The 24,106-nt window shown below is 42.9% G+C and overlaps 1 protein-coding gene across 1 annotated transcript in view; it reads right to left on the bottom strand.

Moving 5' to 3' along the window:
* Positions 1-24,106, bottom strand: part of THBS4 (thrombospondin 4) — a 59,987-nt gene that overhangs the window by 30,606 nt on the left and 5,275 nt on the right. The window contains exons 2-10 of the mRNA XM_040421374.1: positions 18,853-19,056; positions 16,370-16,617; positions 14,174-14,276; positions 13,958-14,040; positions 13,766-13,817; positions 10,656-10,855; positions 9,940-10,077; positions 6,512-6,589; positions 5,162-5,317 (exon numbers count right to left, since the gene is read on the bottom strand). Of these exons, the coding sequence (XP_040277308.1) occupies positions 5,162-5,317; positions 6,512-6,589; positions 9,940-10,077; positions 10,656-10,855; positions 13,766-13,817; positions 13,958-14,040; positions 14,174-14,276; positions 16,370-16,617; positions 18,853-19,056 (1,262 nt within the window). The remainder of the gene's footprint in view (positions 1-5,161; positions 5,318-6,511; positions 6,590-9,939; positions 10,078-10,655; positions 10,856-13,765; positions 13,818-13,957; positions 14,041-14,173; positions 14,277-16,369; positions 16,618-18,852; positions 19,057-24,106) is intronic.

Below are 24,106 nucleotides of genomic sequence, written 5' to 3' on the forward strand. Positions count from 1 at the left end.
AAGCCTGGCCAACATGTGGAACGTCGAGTTCCAGCGCGTGCTCACGTCTCACAACAGTCGGTGATCTGGCAATTGCAAGTGCTGCTGCAGCGTTGCCAGACTGGCGGAAGCTGTCGATGACTTGCGGAAATGGGCACACACGCGACGCACCTTCACCACTAGCTCAGGCAAATTGGGGTAGGTTTTGAGAAACTGCTGAACCACTAGGTTGAACACGTGGGCTAGGCATGGTATGTGTGTGAGCTTGCCGAGCTCCAAAGCCACCACCAAGTTACGGCCATTATCAGACACAACCATGCCTGGTTCTAGGTTGATAATTCAGAGGTGGAAGTTGAGGAGGAGGCGGAGGAGGAGAAGGGGGGCTGCATCCACTAACATAGGTGGTGGTGGAAACCCTGATAGAAGTAGGGCCCGCAATCCTTGGCGTCGGTAGCACCTGTGCCATCCCAGGGTACGACTCGCTCCCGGCCTCCACATCGTTCACCCAGTGTGCCATCAGGGAAATGTAGCGTCCTTAGCCAAAAGGACTTGTCCATGTGTCAGTCGTTCAGTGGACCTTCCCAATAACTGCGTTGGTCAGGGAACGGGTGATGTTACGGGACACATGCTGGTGTAAGGCTGGGACTGCACACCGTGAAAAATATTGACGGCTGGGGACAGAGTAATGCGGGACGGCCACCGCCATCAGGCTGCAGAAAGCCTCAGTGTCCACAAGCCTAAATGGCAACATTTCCAGGGCTAGCAATTTGGAAAGGTGCGCATTTAGTGCTATGGCCTGTGGGTGGGTGGCTGGGTATTTGCTCTTTCGCTCAAAGGCCTGAGGTATAGACATCTGTAAGCTGCGCAGAGAAGTAGATGTGCCAGCTGATGGTGCTTGCGAAGGTCCAGGTGCATGGCTGGAAGCATCCGGGCCTGCGTCTTGGACAGGGGATTAGCCAGCACGTAACACAGGGGAAGAGGAGGTAGAGGTGTGACCCGCAGACACTGATTGTGGACCCAGGCGTTCGGCCCACCTATTAGGGTGCTTTGATGCCATGTGGTGGAACATGCTGGTGGTGGTGAGGTTGCTAGCGTTCACGCCCCTGCTCATTTTTTTTTACGGCACAGGTTTTCCTCAAAAAAGAGACAGACTGCGGAACACCTACCCCTTGGCAAGGGAGATTGCCGCAAGGGGGTGCTCCGGGGAACAGTTGCGGGCCTGTTTGGTGTGGCCCGCCTTCTCCCTTTTGCCACCCCACTGCCTCTTCCAGCCTGTTGCGGTGCTGCGGATCCCTCCCCCTCTGTACTGCTGTCCTCGCTCGGCTTGCCATCTTCCCAGGTTAGGTCAGTGACTTCATCGTCCATCACCTCCTCTTCCACTTCCTCACTCTGCTAATCCTCCTGACTTGTTGACCTAACAACAACCTCAGTTATTGACAACTGTGTCTCATCCTCATCATGAACCTCTTGAGACCGTAATTGTGGTTGACTTATTGGCAACTGTGTCTCATCATCATCATCCACCTCGTGAAACACTAATTGCCGTTCCCCACCGTCATCTTCTTGTGACTGTGGATGCTAAAGAGTTTGGGAATCAGGGCACAATATCTCCTCATGTCCCTCTTCAAGCGGGCTTGTCGAGAGGCCCAAATCAAGGAATGGTGATGAAAAGAGCTCCTCGGAATATCCGAGTGTGGGATCACTTGTTTGACCAAACTCTCCATGGTGGGAGGAAGGAGTATCAGGGTGAGTATTCTGTTGACCAGACTCCTGGCTACTGAGACTGGACTTTGTGAAAGACAGGGTGGTTCTTAAATGACTGGAAACATTATCTGCTGCAATCCAACCGACCACCTGGTCGGACTGGTCTGACTTCGAGAGTGGTGTCCTGTGCCGCCCAGCAAACTGGGACATGAAGCTAGATATCGTGGATGAGTGTGTTTCTTGTGTTCTGGCAGAAGGCACAGTTTCATCGCTGCCTGCACCATCAGCAGCACTGCCACTTCCCTGTCCCTTACTGCTTGCCTTGCGCATATTAAATGGTATATATGCTTGCAAGTATGTCACACGTACAGTAGTGCAGGTTTTGTAAGTGTATGCGCAAATAAAGGATGCACACACATTAAACAGGAGATGTAGCACAGATAATGTCGCTGTCCGCAGCGTCTATGAAAAAAGTACACTGAATGTCATAGATAGTTTTAGGATGTGCAAACGTTATACAGGAGGTATAGCGCAAGTAATGTCGCTGTCACCAGCGTCTAATAAAAAATAACACTGAATTAATGTCACTGATATTTAGGATGCGCAAACGTTATACAGGAGATGTAGCGCTGGTAATGTTGCTGTCACCTGTGGCCAAACAATTGCACTGAATGTCACAGATATTTAGGCTGCGCAAATGTAAAATAAAAGATGTAGCAGAGGTTGTGTCACTATCAGAAGCGGCACTAACAATTCCATGCAATTTAGCGCAGGTTGCACTAAAAATTATATTGCTGCCAGATACAACAATAGTCCTTAAAAGGACTTTTGGGTCTCTAACAAGTTTTTTCACAAAAATATTACTATTTTACTCCCTATACTATCTGTCCCTTCTTCAGCACAGCTCTCTAAGTCTACATACATACGAACGTTGTTTGTTTCCGTGTCCGTTCCATTTTTTTTGCAGATAGGATGCGGACCCATTCATTTCAATGGGTCCGCAAAAAATGCGGACAGAACACCGCGTGCTGTCCGCATCAGTATGTTCGGTCTGTAGCCCCGCAAAAAAAATAGAACATGTCCTACTCTTGTCCATTTTAGGCATTGTTACAACGGATCCGCAAAAAAAAAAACGGATGTCATCCTTTTTTTTGCAGATCCCCCACATACGGTCGTGTGCATGTAGCCTAAGACTGAGCCAAACACGTGTCGAGTCCCGGCCAGCTAATCACTGTAATGCCAGTAGCCAACATGGCTACGGCATTACAGTGAGTGCCAGTAACTCCGCGTAGCAGCCAGCAAACGTGCGGGGAGGAGACTCGAGCATCGCGCTCGAGCACACGCGGCGTTCGGCCGAACACCGCGATGTGCCGAGCATCACGATGCTCGAGTAAAATTAGTGTTCGGCAGAGCATGCTCGCCCAACACTGGTCATAAACCATAATATATACAGTATTTATTTTGTCTCTGGATCTAGCCTAATCTGCAGGATTGGACAGTTCATTGTCTTTTTGGCCTCATGCACACGACTGTCCGTTGTGCCGTTTTTCGTGATTTTCTGCGGACCCATTGATTTTCAATGGGTCCGTTGAAAACTCTGCTAATGCACCGCTTGCCATCCGCGTCCGTGATCCGTGGTTCCAGTCCGTCAAAAAAATATAACCTGTCCTATTATTTTCGCGGAAAACGGTTCGCGGACCTATTTAAGTCAATGGGACCACTAAAAAAAGCAGAGGCACACAAGATTGTCATCCGCGTCCGTTTTTGTTCCTATCATTTGCATGGCAAACCTGTCTTAGACTTTTTTTTTACTTTCCTTTATGTCTGGTGGTCCTCCAAAAATAAAGGAAGACACACGGAAACAAAAAACGGAAACGGATCACGGAACAACGGAACCCCGTTTTGCGGACCGATAAAAACAACTGTCGTGTGCATGAGGCCTTTCTCTGTTACCAGTTTTGTTGTGCCCTTTGTATTTTATCACTTTGTTTATTTACAATTTAGATTTTTTTTCTAATATACATCTGCATTGGAAATGTATGCCTCCTTTGTAGGATTTTTTTTTGTATAAACTTGGGAAATTTGTGAAATTTTATCTGTTTGAACAGCTGAAGTCATATTCTTATATTCCTATGTTATTTGTGCTTCCTCAATTTGTGCTTTATATTAGGCAATCACAACGCTTCCTTAGCTCTTTTCTTATTCTTTATGTTTAAATAATAGTCTGCATAATTTTTTGGGGAGCGTAGCCACGTCTGTTATTCTTTATTATTCCCTTATGATGTTAGCAGAGCTGATGCTTTCATGTACGATTACAGCTCTCACCAGAAGAGTACTCAGGAAGTATAGAGCTAACTGACCATAGGTCTGTGAAGGTTCTCATTTATCCAGGTCATGGTATATCTGTAAAGAATAAATCAAGGCAACTGGACTTACTGTAGATTTCTTGAAAACGTTTCACTCGAGGTGTGAAGGAGGCCATCTACGTAAAAATGGAGAAGCCAAGCTTGAATAGAGGCGGGGGGTTAGACATCTATTGTCTGCCACATACAATGCTGTCTTGACACCTTTTTCTGTGAGGTCATTATCACCTACTGACTCCAATTAGGATAATGGAATCAACACCTTTGACCCCATGCTTGGTATAATTACCAGATGTTGATTCAGTTACATATTTATTCCCAGAGAATTCTTGTACAGTCACTCAGAATTGAGAAAGCTCGTTGGAAGAACGAGTGAAACGTTTTCAAGAAATCTACAGTAAGTCCAGTTGCCTTGATTTATTCTTTACAGATATAACTGACCATAAGAATATTAGCAGTTCCTAATATTAGTTATTGTTGTTTACACCTTAGATTGGAATCTCTTATGTGCAGCATTGGCTCTTTTTTTTTTTTTCGCCATTTCTTACTATTTCTTATGTTTTTGTGCGCTGTGGGACATGGTGCTCCTACATAGTTAATTATGATTATTGCTGGAAAATAATTGACAACCATATTTACCATCTTATTGTGATGCTTGAGAAGTCTATATCTACAGTATATTTTGAGTACTGCCTGTTTTTTTTTTTTTTTTTTTAAATTGCAAGTTCTAGGACTACCTGATGACTTTTGTCATTTCATTACCAGTTGTGGTGCAGGTCACATACATAACCTTTACATTTCATATTTGTTTCTTTGTGTCTCTTGTCTTGGAAGGAGTACCGCCACGCTAAAGTGATGTGAATGATGCCCTGCTGCCATGCATTTACAATACCCTTTTGATTTACATTACATTTACATCTTATCTCCCATTGTCCATTTGGCTAAAAGGGTACCACATGGTGCGGCCACATAATGTTCAAAATGCCAGCGAGAACAAGCTCATCTGCATTCCACTAAGAACCAGTTAGTAAAGATCTTGCTGCCATGCACGTTACTGTGCCCCCACCAAGGAATCTGTATGCCATACATTCTGTATAGTAATTTGCAATACTCACAACGCAGGCTATGTCTCCCCCCTTCTCCTCAATACACTGCGCATTGGCGTGGCAGGGGTACTGCCCTCTGTTCCAGCAGCCTTTCTTCTCTGCTTTGCAGCCTTTGGTCTGATCACCGACAAAGCCTTCTTTACAAGGTCCACAGCGGAAAGAACCCTGGACAAGCAGATATTAGGTTTATTATATTGGTTTTAATTTACCTATACACATGAAGACACAGAAGGGACACCGTCATACAGACATATAAGTATATACGTAGACAGGCAACAAAAATGTACTGTACATACACTCCTCAACATTCAAATTGCAACACCAAGAAGGACAAGAGGCAAAGTTATCCAAACTGAGGAAGCAGCAGGTGTCGCTAAGACCTGCAGATGGTCACATTTTCAAGCACCTAGCTCCAATCTGAGGCATGTGGTGGTGGGGAAGGGGGACATAAAAGCCAAATTGAAAGAAACGTTTTTTAGCCACATGAAACCTCAAAATCAGATTATAACGAATGATCACCACTTGTCACAAACTGAGTGGCACAAAATTCTTGAACTGAGAGACTTTGGTTTGTCACTCCCGTTTATCTGATCCCTATGCACCTAGGCCGAGATGTTAGAACTATTCAACACTGCATGTCCTGGTGGTTGGGAGGACAACAATGAACTGGAATGACAGCAAGAGGTGCACAAAGGAGAACCTCTGCACAGATGAATCATCTCATTAGAACAATGGCGCATAGTGATCCATTCTGTACAGAAAGTTAAAGTGGACATCACATCCCAAGTCTAGGGTGGCAAACAGTGTCTACACAGACTATCAGATGGTGCACAACACTGGGCTATCAGCCAGACGTCCAGCTACAGGAGTTCCATTGACTTCACACCACTGCTCTCAAAGGCTACCATGGTGCACAGCAAGACAGCAATGGAGGCTGGAATGGAGGTCTATCCACTTTAGTGATGATCCACGCTTTTTTCTTTCAGGTGCAATTATAGCCGGAGATTGATCTAGAGACCATATGGGCAACTCCATGAAGAGACCTTCACAAGGGAACATCATATTGGTCCCAGGATTATGGTATGGGGTGGCATAATGTACAGTAACCAGACCCGAGACCGAACACGCTCATGTATCAGGGCGGTGGACAAAGTAGATGGCTGAAAAACCGCAACCAATCAGATTTTATTTTATTCATGATTTACTGACAAATGAGAGCTGGAATCTGATTAGTTGGTATGGTCAACTCTCCTGCTTGTCCTTTGCTCTAGTTATAATATATCTTTCCATTATATGGTGAGTGGACTGTCATACACAACGCCTATGGATCCAGATATCTATCAAGGTGAAGGGACTTACCATGGTATTAGTGCAAATAGAGTTAGCGACACATCCGCCATTTCTTCCATTATCACATTCATTGATGTCCAGGCAAATCTTTAAAAGAAGACAACAGTTATATATATATATATATATATATATATAAATTTGAGTGAATAAAAGGTTTTTATTTTTCTATTTTTGGAGTGCTGCCCTTTTTTTGGTATTTTATATGGTGGGTAATCGCTTATTGCCATAGGGCGCTGCACCCGCTTACTGCTATAATATGTGCTGCCATTTACTCTTATTTTTTATATATAAATATATATACAGGGTGGGCCATTTATATGGATACACCTTAATAAAATGGGAATGGTTGGTGATATAATAACTTCCTGTTTGGGGCACATTAGTATATGTGAGGGGGGAAACTTTTCAAGATGGGTGGTGACTATGGCGGCCATTTTGAAGTCGGCCATTTTGAATCCAACTTTTGTTTTTTCAATAGGAAGAGGGTCATGTAACACATCAAACGTATTGGGAATTTCACAAGAAAAACAATGGTGTGCTTGGTTTTAAAGTAACTTTATTCTTTCATGAGTTATTTACAAGTTTCTGACCACTTATAAAATCTGTTCAATGTGCTGCCCATTGTGTTGGATTGTCAATGCAACCCTCTTCTCCCACTCTTCACACACTGATAGCAACACCGCAGGAGAAATGCTAGCACAGGCTTCCAGTATCCGTAGTTTCAGGTGCTGCACATCTCGTATCATCTGAAGGCAATCGTCTATGCTGTGAAGATACGAGATGTGCAGCACCTGAAACTACGGATACTGGAAGCCTGTGCTAGCATTTCTCCTGCGGTGTTGCTATCAGTGTGTGAAGAGTGGGAGAAGAGGGTTGCATTGACAATCCAACACAATGGGCAGCACATTGAACAGATTTTATAAGTGGTCAGAAACTTGTAAATAACTCATGAAAGAATAAAGTTACGTTAAAACCAAGCACACCATTGTTTTTCTTGTGAAATTCCCAATACGTTTGATGTGTCACATGACCCTCTTCCTATTGAAAAAACAAAAGTTGGATTCAAAATGGCCGACTTCAAAATGGCCACCATAGTCACCACCCATCTTGAAAAGTTTCCCCCCTCACATATACTAATGTGCCACAAACAGGAAGTTAATATCACCAACCATTCCCATTTTATTAAGGTGTATCCATATAAATGGCCCACCCTGTATATTGTAAGGGATCGCTCTCTATCAGGGGGTTGCAATCACAGTCTTCACCTCCGACAACGGGATTCAAGTCCAAAAGGTGCTTTATTTTGGCAGTTCAGCACATAAACATCAAAAATAAACAGCTGTCTATCTGGGCTCTACCTAATACACGTGTTGTCTCTAACTCAACTATAGAGCGCTGTTCACACACTGGATTAGATCCGGCTTCCTCAGCCATATACGGTCCAGCAGCCTCCAGGCCATGACTACACCAACACCCTTGGGGGGGAGATGGTCCAGAAGTCCTCCCGACTCTGACCGTGCGACCCTCTTTCCGTAGGCCTCGTGGCCCCTCAGCCCTCCTAGCTGAGACCACACAGAGCCTCTCAGGCTTCCTTAGCCTTTCTCCCTTCAAGTCATACACAGAGGGTTGTTTTATCCCTCCTTGATTACAGCAGCAGGCCTCACCTGCGATCACCTCCAGCAAAAGACAATACATGTAGTGAAAGGGTGTGGACTGGCAGATCCCACTATCAAACCTATCCCCCAGTCCATATGAAATCCAGCCCAGAACATGTAGACAAAACTGTCTCAGCAAACTACACTTTGCTGAAACCACTGCAGCCTTCTGGATTTCAGTTATCTCACCCAGCTGAGGTATCTGGGTGGGATATACACGCCTCCCAGCACTTATACTGTACACATACATTTATATACATATAGGAAACTGACATATGAATTGTGTGAGATAGTATAAGATGTATGATGTGAATGAACATAAGACGTTATCTATTACTTTATATCTAAATAATATAGATGAGAGAGGAAGATGTAATGGCTCTCTGGTGCATGAAAGATATGCGGGGGGAAATACACATGTACAAAATTTATAAAATTTATTCACCGCAGGTTTTGAGCAGTTGCATTGGAATATGTGTCAAATTTGCCAAATTGTTTGCAAATTTTCTCCTCAAGAAAGTGGGCATAGAGGAAATAGCCTATTTCTATGCCCACGGCAGGCAAAGAAAGAATTTCCCTGTCTGAAATAGAGCATGTCATTGTTTACACATATATTGCTTTATATTGCTGCACTGCATTTTATATATTTATTGTAATATATTCTGTCCATTTGCAATTATTGCACTGTATTTGCACTGCGGAAAGGGTTAATACACAGCCAGCTAATACTGTGAGACTTTGGGACTTTCTACCAATACACTGAGAAGCCAGTAATTTTTCACAGTTACTATAGGAGAATATGTAGAGAAGTTTTTGAGGGGAAAAAAAACAGACACAATGACCTTTTAACTGTCTGGTTAAGCTCTGTATAGACTTTTGTTTATGTCTGAAAACTGCTTAGTCATCCCCATTGACTTGTACTGAGGCTCAATACAAGTCTCTGGCAGACTGAAATTGCAACAATGTTTAGCTTTAGACTGTGCTTCTTTACTGCACCCCTCCCACTAATAGGTCCTAGCTCAATTAGAAACTGTATATAAAGAGAACAGTCAGAGCCCCTAATTGTCTACAGATAGGTACCAGTGTTTACTAAGAGAGACTCTTCCAGATTGCAAGAATGACTAGAAAAAGAAGGGGATACTGTGCCACAGACCCTGTGCCACCACCCCTTTGGCCAGCGTACCAGACTTCAAAGACAGAGAGGAAAAGCTCAGTGCATTGCCTGCATTGTTTTGCACTTGAGTTGCTCCAGTAAAGAAGCACACTGGTTAACTGCAGACTACTTCCCATTGGGGTGCACCACGTCTGACCATCCCCTCCGGAGAGCAGCAACACGTGGTGACACCTCGATAGAGTCTGGGGACCTGGCATAGCACTGCGGCCACCCCAAACCTGCCCACTGCATGCTATATCTGTCACTCAGAGCCTGTGAAGCAGCTTAATGCAGAAAGCACTTCACAATGAAGCTCTGTCTCCTGGACACTGGCAGGATCAGAACCTGGTAGAATAAAACTTCATATTCTCACTACTCCTAATGATTAAAGCTCCACAAAAGTTATGCTTGTACTGCTCTCCCCAGCCCTTAGCTAGTGCTGTCAGCAGTTTAGCATGGTGAGAACTGCTGCCAGACTCCCGTTAATACAAAGCAGTAATACTTTTAGTGCTAATCCCGTCTACGGTATCAGAGAATGACAGGGACATCATAATACAGCTATTGAACCTGACAATTATTATAGGCTGTAAACTGACGTCTCCCTTTAGTGTGTTGCAACACGCATTTACCTGCTTATTCTGCCTGGCATACGTAGTGCCAACACCTTGTACCACTGGTCCTGTGTATCCAGGGGGACAGGACTCACACTTAAAACCCGGTATAGTGTTTATGCATCGAACTCCAGGGAAGCAAGGGTTCAATCGACACTGAGACAAAAAGAAAAATGTATTAAAGATAGAGCAATGGCATGACATATTGCAGTGTTAGCTTAGAGGGGTGTTCTCATATTGAAATAAAGCTTAATCATTGTGTAATGACATTTTCTGGAACTTTATACTACATGGTGGTTTATGCCGCACTTGTCACTTTTCCAAAAAGTGGGTAGGGAGTGGGTGGGACTTAATGAGTGGGGGCGTGGACTCCTATGGCCCAGAAAGTTTACTATAATTTACAACAGATACAGGCGTAAATTATAATTCCAATCTATACCAGCTCATAACACAGATTTGACTTTTGTGTGAGATGTACTTAATTTAGGCATATCTCCTGCACAGAACTAGATCAAGATTGGTGTATGAAAGGCCAGTCCAAAGAAATTCCATCTTATGGATTGTCAAGGAGATATCACGATATCACTAGTTTTAGTACCTGTCCGTAAATAAAATAGTTTTCATTTCCTGAAAGCAAGCTAAGATCGTGGAAATGAGGGCGATGGAAGTGCAAAGTTAGAAAGTTGCAGAACTTACATTATACAATCATTGCAGGCGCCAATACAGTTTAATACCTCATCTAAATCAGTACATATGACACCATTCCCAGTGTAACCTTCAGGACAAGGTCCGCACTGAAATCCGTTTTCTGTCTCTGTGCATTTCACACCCCGGAAACATGAGGTTTCATCACAGCGAGGCTTTGGAGGCCTTGGAGGTGTAGTAGGTGATGGTTTTGGAGGTTGTGTTGGATACGGGTAGTCTGGCATTAGACCTTCAGTGAAAGAACAAAAACAGGTTTTAAAATAAAATATAATAAAAACAGAAATGACAACAAGTATGTCATAAAACATAAAGAATAATCAAGTCTCCTATCCAGAATCCCAGCGTGTCTGCCAGAAATATCTTCATTCTTCTCTTCCCGCTTCCTAAAACTCAACATGGAGAAAATTGAATTCATTGTCTCCCCCCCCCCCCCCCCCCAGCTGCCGACTTTCTCATTGCGCCTGCGCCAAATACTGAACGGGACGGCGCAGGCGCGAGATTTACACGGCAGACGGGGCAAGCAGGAGAACCAACGCTGGCCTGACCCTGTCAATCAAGACAGAAGGGCGTGGAAATGAGGTGGGCGAACGGAGCCTCTAGGAGCAGGTGCAACACCCCTTTCTGCTCCTAGAGGCTCCTTTGCATATAATAAAAGTTAAAATTACACGAAAACGGGGGCATACTTAAATAAAAGAAATGCAGAGTTAAATGCAGGTGACATTTTCACATCTATAATGTCAGCCTGTTTAATTGCGAAAATTGGGGTGACAGAAACCCTTTTTAGAACATCTCTCGTATTCGCGCCTTCCTCACCCCTGAGTCAACTAAAATACTAGTGCATGCTCTTGTCATCTCCCGCCTGGACTACTGCAACATCCTCCTGTGTGGCCTCCCATCAAGCACTCTCGCTCCGCTCCAATCTATTCTCAACTCTGCTGCCAGGTTAATCCACCTCTGCCCCCGTTACTCCCGTTAATCCCCCTCTTCCAATCCCTTCACTGGCTCCCCATTGCCCAGTGAATTCAGTTTAAAATACAGTCCTGATCAAAAGTTTAAGACCACTTGAAAAATGGCAAAAAATCATATTTTACATTGTTGGATCTTAACAAGGTTCCAAGTAGAGCTTCAACATGCAACAAGAAGAAATGAGAGTGAGACAAAACATTTTTTGAGCATTCAATTAATTGAAAATAACGATTAAACTGAAACAGGCTGTTTTTCAGCTGATCAAAATTTTAGGCCCACATGCCTTTAAAAGGCCAAATCTGTGCAAAGATGTGGATTCATTATCATTTTCTGTCAGGTAGTCACACGTTGTGATGGCAAAGGCAAAAAAACTCCCTTTTTGAATGTGGTCGGGTTGTTGAACTGCATAAGCAGGGTCTCTCACAGCGCGCCATCGCTGCTGAGGTGGGACGCAGTAAGACAGTCATTTGGAGTTTCTTAAATGATCCTGAGGGTTATGGAACAAAAAAGTCAAGTGGAAGACCCAAAATAATTTCATCAGCACTGAGCCAGAGGATCCAATTGGCTGTCCGTCAAGACACTGGACGATCCTTGACCCAAATTAAGGCCCTTACTGGTGCTGACTGCAGCCCCATAACCATCAGACGGCATCTGAGACTGAAGGGCTTCAAAAACAAAAAACATCTTCAAAGACCTTGTCTCCTTGAACGCCACAGAACTGCTCGTTTGGACTTTGCAAGAGAGCACCAAACATGGGACATTCAAAGGTGGAAGAAAGTTTTATTCTCTGATGAGAAAAAATTTAACCTTGATGGTCCTGATGGTTTCCAACGTTACTGGCATGACAAGCAGATCCCACCTGAGATGTTTTCTACGCGCCACAGTGGAGGGGGCACCATAATGGTCTGGGCTGCTTTTTCCTTCAGTGGAACAATGCAGCTTCAGGAAGTGCAGGGGCCCTCATCTGTGTGGTAACGACTGGGTTTTTCAACAGGACAACGCTACAGTACACAATGCCCACAGGACAAGGGACTTCTTCCAGGAGAATAACATCACTCTTTTGGCCCATCCTGCATGTTCCCCTGATCTAAATCCAATTGAGAACCTTTGGGGATGGATGGCAAGGGAAGTTTACAAAAATGTACAACAGTTCCAGACAGTAGATGGCCTTCGTGCGGCCGTCTTCACCACTTGGAGAAATGTTCCCACCCACCTCATGGAAACGCTTGCATCGAGCATGCCGAGACGAATTTTTGAAGTGATAAACAATAACGGCGGAGCTACTCATTACTGAGTTCATGTTCGGAAGTTGGATTTCTGTTTTGGGGGGGGTTTAGTTTTTTTTGGAGGTGTGGTCCTAAACTTTTGATCAGCTGAAAAACAGCCTGTTTCAGTTTATTAGTTGTTTTCATTAAATTGAATGCTCAAAAAATGTTTTGTCTCACTCCCATTTCTTCTTGTTGCATGTTGAAGCTCTACTTAGAACCTTGTTAAGATCCAGCCATGCTAAATATGATTTTTTGCCATTTTTCAAGTGGTCTTAAACTTTTGATCAGGACTGTACTTACAACTACATATAAGGCCGTCCACAACCTGTCTCCTCCTTACATCTCTGACCTGCTTACTTGATACATCCCCTCACGTAATCTCCGATCCTCACAGGATCTCCTCCTCAGTTCTCCTCTCATCTGTTCCTCACACAATTGACTACAAGATTTCTTATGTGCCTCTCCCCTACTCTGGAATGCACTACCCCAACACATCAGACTCTTCCCCAACATCCAAAGCTTCAAGGGTAACCTGAAAACCCACCCTTTCAGGAAAGCCTACCATCTGCAATAAGCATGCTGCCACCACACAGCTACGTGAGCAGCCCATACCCTCACCTACTGTGTTCTCCCCTTCCCTTAAAGATTGTAAGCTCTTGTGGTCATGGTCCTCTACCCCTTTGTACCAGTCTGTTAATAGTTTCTTGTTTACTGAGTTCTTTATTTCTGTGTAACCCCAGCTGGATGTACAGCGCCATGGAATTAATAACGTTTTAAAATAAATAATAATAATACTAATAATAAAAAAGTAATTTTTGTAGCTTATTTTGTAGTAAAACTGTATTTGGTCTGTATTCCTAAAGGTTTTAAGTACTATGACGATCTGATAATCCAAACGTACTTACCACAAGCCTGGCATTCTGAGACAGTGTTCCTCAAAAACATGGTCTCTTTTACCTTTAAAATATGAAAAAGACACATAGTCACAATAATTTCCATTTTCCCAAATCTATTGAAATAATTCGACAGCATTCCAGGACATCATCTTTATCTCCGCATTCATATAATCTTAAACGTTACTCAGTTCTAGGATTTACCTGCTGTCTCATAACATCCCTGAGTTCTCCAAGTAGTTGGTTGAGCTGGGAGATTTGACCCAAAAGCTGTCTGCTGACATCACCTGCGCATAAGCACATCTATGTGTTACACATACATATTTTTTTATTTGAACATATTCACCCCCCCCCCACCAAAAGCAGCTGTTTTTAGATTTTTGATGGGGATAGCCCCAACACATATTTATCTACACCCACCTGCATATTGTCCAGGTTCACTCTGCTGCATAAAGCACTCCTGTATTGATGCCACTTGTGTAAGAGAACCACCCAGCACCAACTTCAGTTCATCCAAAGAATCCTGCCGCAACAGCAAGGTTGTTACATATCAAATATTAACACGTAAGGAGATCTGCACAGACTCTAATGGAAAAGTTAGCCGAACATTTTCCTAACTTCCAAAGTCCCCCTGCTCTGGTCACCTACATATAAAAAATATAAAATAATAAAGTCTAACAGGCTCCTTTCTATGGGCAGGTAAAGCAAGGACGGAAACAATGCCTCCCTTTATAAAGTAGACCTCTGCATTATAGAGCGTTACGGAAAAAACTTGTTTTTCCTTATAGTGGAAGATATAATTTTTCTAATAAAATATATAGAAAATCAGCTCCTCAATTTACTGGCTGCATTATTAAAATATACATGAAAAGGAGCAGTGTATTACTTAAGGCTACATTCACACAACCGTGGTATAGCCGTGCCAGTGATGCGGACTGCAAATTGCGGGTCTGTAAAACACAAGTACCGGCCATGTGAACTCTGTGCTGGGTCAGCGATCTGCAAGATATGGCAAAAGATAGGACATGTCTTTTCTTTTGTGGTGCGGAGGCACAGACGCGGAAGCCCACGGAAGGGCTTCTGTGTGTTTCCGTGGGCTTCCGATCCGTGCCTCCACTCGGCAAAAGATAGGGCATGTCCTATCTTTTGCTGTATCTTGCGGATCAGAGACCCATTCGCAGCACGGAGTTCACAAGGCTGGTGCCTGTGTTTTGCGGACCTGCGGTTTGCGGTCCGCAACACGGGTTCGGCTACACCACGGTCGTGTGAATGTAGCCTAAAGGAGAGAATTTTTTTATTATTTAAGATGTTAAACTAATAAAAATCTGAAAAGGGGTTTTCCGCTTTTCTCACATCTACTTGTTAAGGTGGTCATACAGCTTCAATACCAGTAAGCCAAATGCCGAACCCCCCCATACACAAGCATGCTAGGTTTGACCAAGCATGCATGTGTTCTCAATAGCTAACTGTTGTAGTTTTTCGGACTGCTGTGCCATGCTGACATAACGGAGAGGACTTATGTGTGCACAATGTATTTCAGTGCAACAGCGGGGAAACGAGGGGCATAGGAAAAAAATATAAAAAATAGCAATCTGTACTCCATACCTGCAGTACTACTTATGTATGACTGCACATAACAGTCAAGACAGAATCCAAATGGGTAAATCAAAATAAATGTAAAATGTATCCCTTATTAATAAACCATTAATACCTTAGCACTATTGTACAATAATTGTTCCTCAGTGAGTGCCTCTTCACAAGTCTAATATGGGAGGTCCCAAAGTTACGAAATATGCTTGTAGGGATTGCTAGGGCAATCTAGGGTGAGTACTGTTTAGGGCAAGGTTCCGGACGGGGTCGGGTGCTTTCTGGCAAGGCAAATTAGGGCCCCCTTCTTTAGGGCATATTAGGGATAGTCATCCCCTAATCTGTTTGCACACTAGTATCATTCTGATTACAGCGACCTTGTCCGAAACTGGATTCATACAACTGGTGAAAACAAGCAACATGGCGTGGAAGACAACCAAAGTGTGACTACAGAATATACCGTCAATCATCTACCCCTCAATCTAGTACCCCGGATGTGAAATGATACCATACTTCTCCTTTTCCTTTCGGGTTGCAGTAGGACATACTGGTTTAATTTATTTTCTATTTACAGTTTTGTTTGGTTTTTGGTACCTCTGTGTACCGCTTTGATGAGGTACCGTCATGTACCCTGTTACATAACTTTGGGACCTCCTATATTATATTTGTGAAGAGGCACTCACTGAGGAACAATTACTGTACAATAGTGCTAAGGTTTTAATAGTTTATTAATAAAGGTTAGATTTTTAATATATTTTGATTTACCCGTTTGGATTCCGTACAGATTTTGTTAAATCCGCTTCAGGAGCAATACTTTTGTTGGTTTGCACATAACAGTCCAAGATCACAGAGACAGATTTCCTTAAAAATATATTAAGATTTGTATTATTTTAACATCTTTGTCAATTTTAGAGGTGATTTCAACTTTCTTTTTAAAATATCAATACACATTACAAAAAACTATGAATCAAAAAGTTGCAGGTAAATAAGCAAAGTCCTGCAGGGTGTGTGATCTATATGTATACTTGCCTGTGGTTTCTTCTGCAGTGTCTTTAGCTGCACAGATCCTGTGTTTAGGGTGACTCCTGACAGCGGCCGGGGCAGATCTTTGACAGCGTCCACTTGGTCACAGTCCAAGTAGAGCTCAGCAGTGCTAGGCCCCCGATGTAGACCACTGAGGTGCAGAAGGACTGAGTGCTGCTTCCCGTCAGCCAGTTCTATATTGCTGAAGATGACAGAGTTCATTTTGCCATCACTCTTGAGGTATCGAAGGGAGACTGAGACAGGAGAAGAAACGGAAGAGAAAAGACATATTATACAATGCAGTGCATCTGTCTTCTCTATGTCAGCTTGTAGTCAGGGCTGCCTTGTACAGCACCATCCTCTGACGCACACACCATATAGTGCCCAAATAATACAATCATATAGGGTGCAGATAAACGTCATGCTATATTTCTGTACAGTGCCCAAATAACACTGCCTGACAGTCACCTATATACTACTACCTCATCAATAAACTAATGAAAGTAGCTGCAACCTTTGCCGTTGCATTTCCATAAGATTGTGCACCACAGGTTACATAAGATCAGGGATGAATGCTCTGGCTGCCCAAGTCAGGCCAGTGGCACCCCCTACAGTAGTGACAAGAAACTGTACGTTTCACACACCATTAAAAAGGATTACTGCATAATAAAAACTGTTCCATGGTTTAAAAAAATGGTTAAAATATGGTCATAAATGGTTAGAAAAAGAAACAATTCACCTTGCTGATGCCCTGCCGCTGCCCTTCTGATGGTGCTTGGGTCTCTGCTGCTCTGCACTTCCTGCAAACACTGCTCAGCCAATCACTGACTGCAGTGAGGATCTGCCGCAGCCAGTGATTGGCTGAGCAGCATTCCCAGCCATTTCCTGTCATGTCAAGAACACAGCAGGAAGTGGCGCACAGTGGAAACCTGGGCACCATCAGAACGGGAGCTCTGGGGGATAGGTCACGTGAGTATAAGATCTTTCTTCTTTTTTTTTTTACTATTTTCAGGCCATTGAACAGTATTTTGATTGTGCTGGAATACCACTTTAAGGCAGGCACTGCTCTTTATGTCAGTGTTCAGATTACTTAGCCTTACACATCAGTTGAATTTCATGCAATAGATACAACTAGGCAATATGGGCACTATGTGGGTGGCACTATATTGCACTGCCATCCCTCATGTGGGCGTTATTATGTGTAATTGAGACAGACTTTGTATAAAGTCCCAGAGTCAGGACATTTTCCGGACACTTGGGACTTGCAGTTTTTTTGACTCTTGGCAGGAAAAGCAGGGACAACAGCATTGGCCTCATAACAATTTCTCATGCCCCATCATAAAATCATATCCAGTGTTCTTCAGGATGCCACAATAATTTGAGAAATGACAATAAAATAGTGTTTACAACCATGTGCCTTTCTGGTAGCTTCATCAGTATGTAATAATCTTAGAAGATGGGGGTTATACGCTTAGAAGATGGGGGTTGTATCTGCATATTGCATGTCTGGGCACTAATTTAACATAAAAAATAAACTTTCCTTTTAGGGTACGGCCCCACATTTGGGTTTCCTAATGCAGTTTAAAGTGAATTAAAAAATGAGAAGTTGTATTAGTATTTTTCTTCTTATGTGATCCACTTCTGATTTTGGCTTCCAAAACTGATTCAGGAAACCTGATCGTATGGCCGTACCCTCAGGTTGGCATCAACTATAAATACATCCATCACCTTTACAAAACTTTTAACAGAGATGCTGACTGTCCATGATGCTGAACCTCCGTGACTACAGATACTAAATAGAGATGAGAAAATCATTTAGTAAGAATCGATTCATCTCATCAAACAGAGTACTGCACCTTTGACAGAAGATGAGGACGCTCCCCCTGCCAATTGATTGACATAGCAGGACATCTCTGCCGGCGCTGACAATCTTGCACTTGCGCCAATGCTCCGAGTAGCACAGGCTTTGCAGTCTCCTCTGGAGCAGCGACTGCGCATGTGCTGCTACACTTCTGGGTAGCAGGGCATGAACAACTGCTGGACCACTTGCAGAAGCAGAGCCTCTGTGCTTGCGCCGCTACTTGCAGAAGCAACATGAGATAGATAGAAAGTAGTAACACATGACTACAAGATCAGACTACGGTACACTGTAGTCTGTAACCATGGAGACACATAGTTCTGCATGGGAAATATATACTCAATGTAATAGTATTTTGTAATCACAGCTATTTCTGAAGTCACTTAATTTTCATTTTCTTTCTTTCTTTTTACTTTAGATGCGTTGGTGCTAATAACTGATTGCAAATGGGGATATTAAATATTTATGAGGAGTCATTATTAGATTACAGCGATCATTCCCCTCTTCTGGTTCTGGTTCTATTCTTGATCTTCTTATTATAGAATACAGCATAATTACATAAATCTGCTTGATGATGAAATTGGGATGTTTAGCACAGCAATCACTTGACTTTTGTGTGTTTTTGGATTACCTTTATTTAATCGTCCCATCACTGTGAATTCAAAGAACCGACTGTTGTCCTTTGTGGAGTACAGACCGAACAGACTGGCTGAGGATTTAGTCTGCAGCTTAAATGTAGACAGTATATACACTTCATTCATGGAGGGATTGTTGAGCGCCTGTTGAAGGTAGTTTGTGATCTGTCTCTGGACTGAAGGCGACAGGAGATCAAGGGCTGTAATAGAAAAAGGAACCAAATCAAACTCAAACAAATGTAAAATATATTCAAAGCATGTACACAAAGGTCATTCTGTGAAAACCACAACTGAACTTTGCAATATCAAGCTAATTTCCTAACATTAGGAACAAGTTCTATTTACTGCATTTCCTAAGAGGAAGCACAGATTATAATTGAAGGACATTTGCATTTTGCAGCTTTCTAATATACTCTGTGTTTAATTTCATTTAGGCTTGTAGTCAATGGAGGAAAACATTCTTGCTTAGATATAGAGGCGAAGGATAAAGCCAAATGGGATGGAACTGATGCTGCTGTGATGTGGGTAAAAACCACCAAATCTAAATTCACACCAACTGCATCATTTCCACCCCATTTAGCCGTACCTTGAGAACTTGTTGAACTGAAACCAGCGTGTGCAATGTACCTGTCATGCTGTCACCGCCACTTCTGTGGGAAGGTCTGACAGTCGTCCTTTTCTACCTCTTGCATGATGTTCTTTGTTTTGGTTTCACTTTGTCATCTCATTTCCTTCTCCCAGGTGCCACCTATTTAGACTAATCCTCTTTCCTTTATATTCCCTCCCATACTGCCTCACTTTGCGGTTTATACTACTTCCTAGACTGAAGTGTTCACTGCTCACTGCTGGAGACTTCTGTTGCTGCTTGTTCAGATAAGTCCTTTCATGTATTGTGTTTTCTTGCTGGCTTGATTCTAGGTGACCCTGACTCCCTCCGTATTAAGTGCAGGGAGCCGGTGGTCATGTCCCCTCACTATTATAGGGTTTTAAGGTGTCACACAGTCTAGGTACGAGGGCATGCAATCGTCTACCTCTGAGACCCTTGTATGTGCTTAGCAGTCAGGGTGAGCTCTTAGGGTTTTATAGGGGTCACCTTTATGCTTCTTAGTTTGGGATCAAGCCAGTCGGGTGTTTATCCATAACTTCCAGCTATCTGCAACATCATCCGTGACACATGCCTTCAGCAAGTTATCTATGAGTACACATCTACTATGCTATTATTCATATTTTTTAGCTCCATATAGTAGCCATTTGTGCAAACAGTTTCGAGCTAGCTAGCGTTTATTACTTTGTATGTCCTATGCGAGCCACTGTATTTATCATCTATTACCCTGATGACATCAACTCAGCTCATAGCAGCCATCTTTTTTCAAAATTAACTCAAGGACATGCAGCATCTCTAATCATCCCAGACTTAATGTGGCATTGCTGGTATGTTTAGGGTGTTAGCATTACAGGATGTATGTTCATGTGGATTGATATGCTTTGTTGAATGTAACTTGTATTTCACGCACATGTTTATGTTTTCGTAGCTTCGTACTGTAATGTGTTATAGCCTACTGCCACATGCTGATCAACAATAGCAAGCACATTTTCATTCTGTTCCTCGGTTTCTCCCTATTCTCGCAAAATTAAAAATTGAATTGGATGTTACACCAGAGTCAATGAGTTGCTAGGAGGGAGTTTAGCTGCTTGTCAACATATGCTCCGCTCACACAAAAGGAGGACAGAGTAGAGTCGATTTAAAGAGACAGGATCAGGACAGATTTTCAACAAATTCCAGATTAGATTTCCATTAAAGTATTTATATGCAATGAACAGGGCATTGCAAATAAAGTATTATTGTTACATGCAATAAAGATACTTTTTGTTTTTTTATGTATATTACATTTCCTCTCTGGTAGCGCCCCCTGCTGTCAATCCTTCTGGTCCACCTTCCCCTGCATTCAGTGGTGGACTAACATGCTCAGTAGCTTCCTTGCTCCTATCATCCTTGTAGTGATCTTACACTGAAGCCGGTGAAGTGGCCCTGACAACATTAATTCCATTATCCCTACTTGTACAGTATATTCATAGAAGTATATAGCTATATCTCTAGATAGCAGAGAAGGAGATTGTGGGGACATAACATACCATATGCCTCTCCTGAGCTATATGTGAGGAACAATTTTCTATGCATGGAAAGAAAAGCTAACTGCAATGCATCCTGGGAGACGTAGGTGCTTGACTGTTTCCGGTGACAAGCTGTTGCCCATCCACAGAAAGGGAAGAAAGTTCTCTAGAAAATATTACAGCTTAGCCTTATTAAAGTACCTCCCCCACCAATTTAAAAGATAGGCCATCAATGTGTTTTTCCCGAACCTCTTTCATTATTGACTGATCCCCAAGCACATTATAGTATTACATTTTCATACCCAATGATACCCCTGTAATACCTTGTCTTACAATGTTGTCAGGCTTACAAGAGTAAACAGCCTGAGCTGCCTGATGTGTTATTTACTATATAAAGATTATGAATTTTATGTGAGGTGTGATCGTTATTACCATTATCCCACCCCCAAGGAACTGACACTAATCACTATCGTGTAAACCCTTTTGATGGTATAAGGCTCAGCATAACTGCTGATTTCATGAAATTGTTCATTTCTTTTTAACTTTAATTTCAGTATCCTCATCTAGTAATGCCATTTATGTCTGCAAACCACATCTGAACTCCTTAAACCAAAATCACTTTTAATAATCATCCTCACAGATATGAAAGGAAAATACACAGGGTAAAAGAAAAAAATCCAGTAGTCTGTTCCGGCAGAGGAGCAGACTACCGGAGTTGCCATATCCGACATAGTTAGACACCACCTGGCACCGCTAGATCCCCATTCACTGTAATAGGATCCGATGGGGATCTGGCAGGTTTCCAGAATAAATCGTGGCATTCTGCCAGAAGAATACAGCTGCATGCATTGCAGAAGAATCACTGGTCCAGGCGATGCCACATACTTGGCTTTTTATTGTGTGAAAGTGATTACAGCTGCCAGACACAAGGAAGAAGCAGGGGCGTAGCTATAGGGGGTGCAGAGGTAGCAGTCGGTATCGGGCCCAGGAGCCTGAGGGGGCCCAAAGACCCTTGTGCCACATAAGAAGACACCGGTATTATAGAAAGTGCATGCTGGTCAAGTTACACCTCTGGCTGGAGGGAAGTGGTTGGGTCAAGAATTTGGCATGGGGGGGGGGTGCCGTTTCAATTTTTTCCTCAGGCAGCACAAAGGCTATGTGCTTCCCTGCCCCTGGCCACAAAGATTTGAGGGAAAGGGGGGCCCAAGCTGAACTCTTGCACCAGGGCCCATGAGCCTTTAGGTACACCCCTGGGAAGAAGTTACTGGCCCAATACCAAGTAAACTAGGGGGACTGTATAGCAACCAATGGAAAATGATTGGTACTCACTGACATTGAGTAGCTTCATTCAAAGTATGAACTCATCCTTTGAATGGAGCAGAGTGCCGATGCTCCATTTAAGTGCCTCTTTAATTCTGAGTTCTGCAGATAAAAGGGGGGGTTTGAGAACCCAATTCTAATGATCGGGGGGGGTCCCAGCAATTGGACCTTCAGTCATCAGACATTTATCACCTATAACCTTTTAATCTTATCTGAGTGCAAAAATGATATTACTATGTGCCTACAAGGGGTTGTAGGAGATTAGAAAGACTTTTTTTTATTCCAAAAACAGCGCTACTCCTGTCCACGGGCTGTCTGTGGTGTTGCATTTGAGCCCCACTAAAGTGTATGACGCCGACCAATACCAGGCACAGACAATTCTGGAAAAGAAGAATATTCGCAGTTCTTATCTCGTGTCACTCCTCTTAGGTCAGCATGCTTGATTTTTCCATTTTTCATTAAAAGATGACTAACATCAGCACTCAGCAGCAGTTACTCACATTATGTATGGAAGTATTTCTGCAGATTTTTCTACAAAGAAAACGTCTTGCGTGGCATTACACAGGGGAAGCTTATTAAAATCCGGACTGGGCAATGGAAAGTATGCATGATGGCATCGACAGAGTCCATTCTTGGAGAAGGAAGAGTAAAACCAGATGTTGGCAAAGTTCAGATAGACTGCTATTGTCATCATAGGTTTTACAGAAAGGCCTATTGTGCACAGGGACCGTAAATATCAGCGGCGTACGCCAATACCATTATAATGAGAACACATCAACCATGAACTCTCTTAGACAGGCTACGTTGTTATGCATACATATACAGTACGCTTGGCTTAAGTACATTATATTTGGGGACATTTTACCACTGCTGATGATGTACAATTTTTGGCTGTACATTTTTGTAGCTGAAAAATATTTATGTTTAAAAAAAATTGTGATCTACTACTTAATACTGTATAGAGCGCCAGTCCATGATAGAAGTCTTGGAAGACAAGCAGAAATGAATAAAAAAAAGTCAGTCTATCTATCTATCTATTCATCCTATCCATGACATAGACTAGGCTGACCATTACCAAAATCTTATATGAAACTAGGAAAGTAATTGCTTCCTATTGGTTGGAACGTGCTGCTTTATCCATATTACAGTTAAAACACAAGGTCACCCAATTGATACGCTTGAAGAAGGGGATATATAATAAAAGAGCAGCAGTTAAAAACTTTGACAGAGAATGGGGTACGTGGATTGAACATTCTGGGTTAGCCACTGCACATGTTTGTGGACTGTAGCATTTAGCTACATTTTATGACCCTGGAATGGTAGGTTTTATGACCCCAAGGTTGACAAGTATAGGAGGTTGGGTAGTAGCGAAGGAGATCCAAAGTCTCTATGGTGTGTTAATATCTCTCTATCCTTCAAATTCTCTGTCTGTCTATCCATCTGTCTATCTATGAGGCGTAGCTAGGAGGGGTTCAGGGGGGCACTCGCATGTTGGGGACCAACAGGGGAGGATTTGCAATTTGCTGATGAGAACTACTCTCAACTGTATCATACAACTAAATTCTATAGCAGAGCAGACAGCCATACCCTACCACTCACCATCTCATAGCCTGCAGACAATTTTAGGCCTGTGGTCTACAGTACACATAGTATTTTAGGGGCATCTGTGGTTGGTATACAATTTGGGGGTATATACAGTATGGCAGGCATAGTATTTTCGGGACATGTGTGGCTGGCATATAATTCTGGGCTGGCATTTAATTTTGGAAGCATATTAGGTAATTACAATTAAGATGCTATTTATCAAGTACAGTATTT

This window comes from Bufo bufo, chromosome 2 (genome assembly GCF_905171765.1).
Source record: "Bufo bufo chromosome 2, aBufBuf1.1, whole genome shotgun sequence".
Taxonomy (NCBI): domain Eukaryota; kingdom Metazoa; phylum Chordata; class Amphibia; order Anura; family Bufonidae; genus Bufo; species Bufo bufo.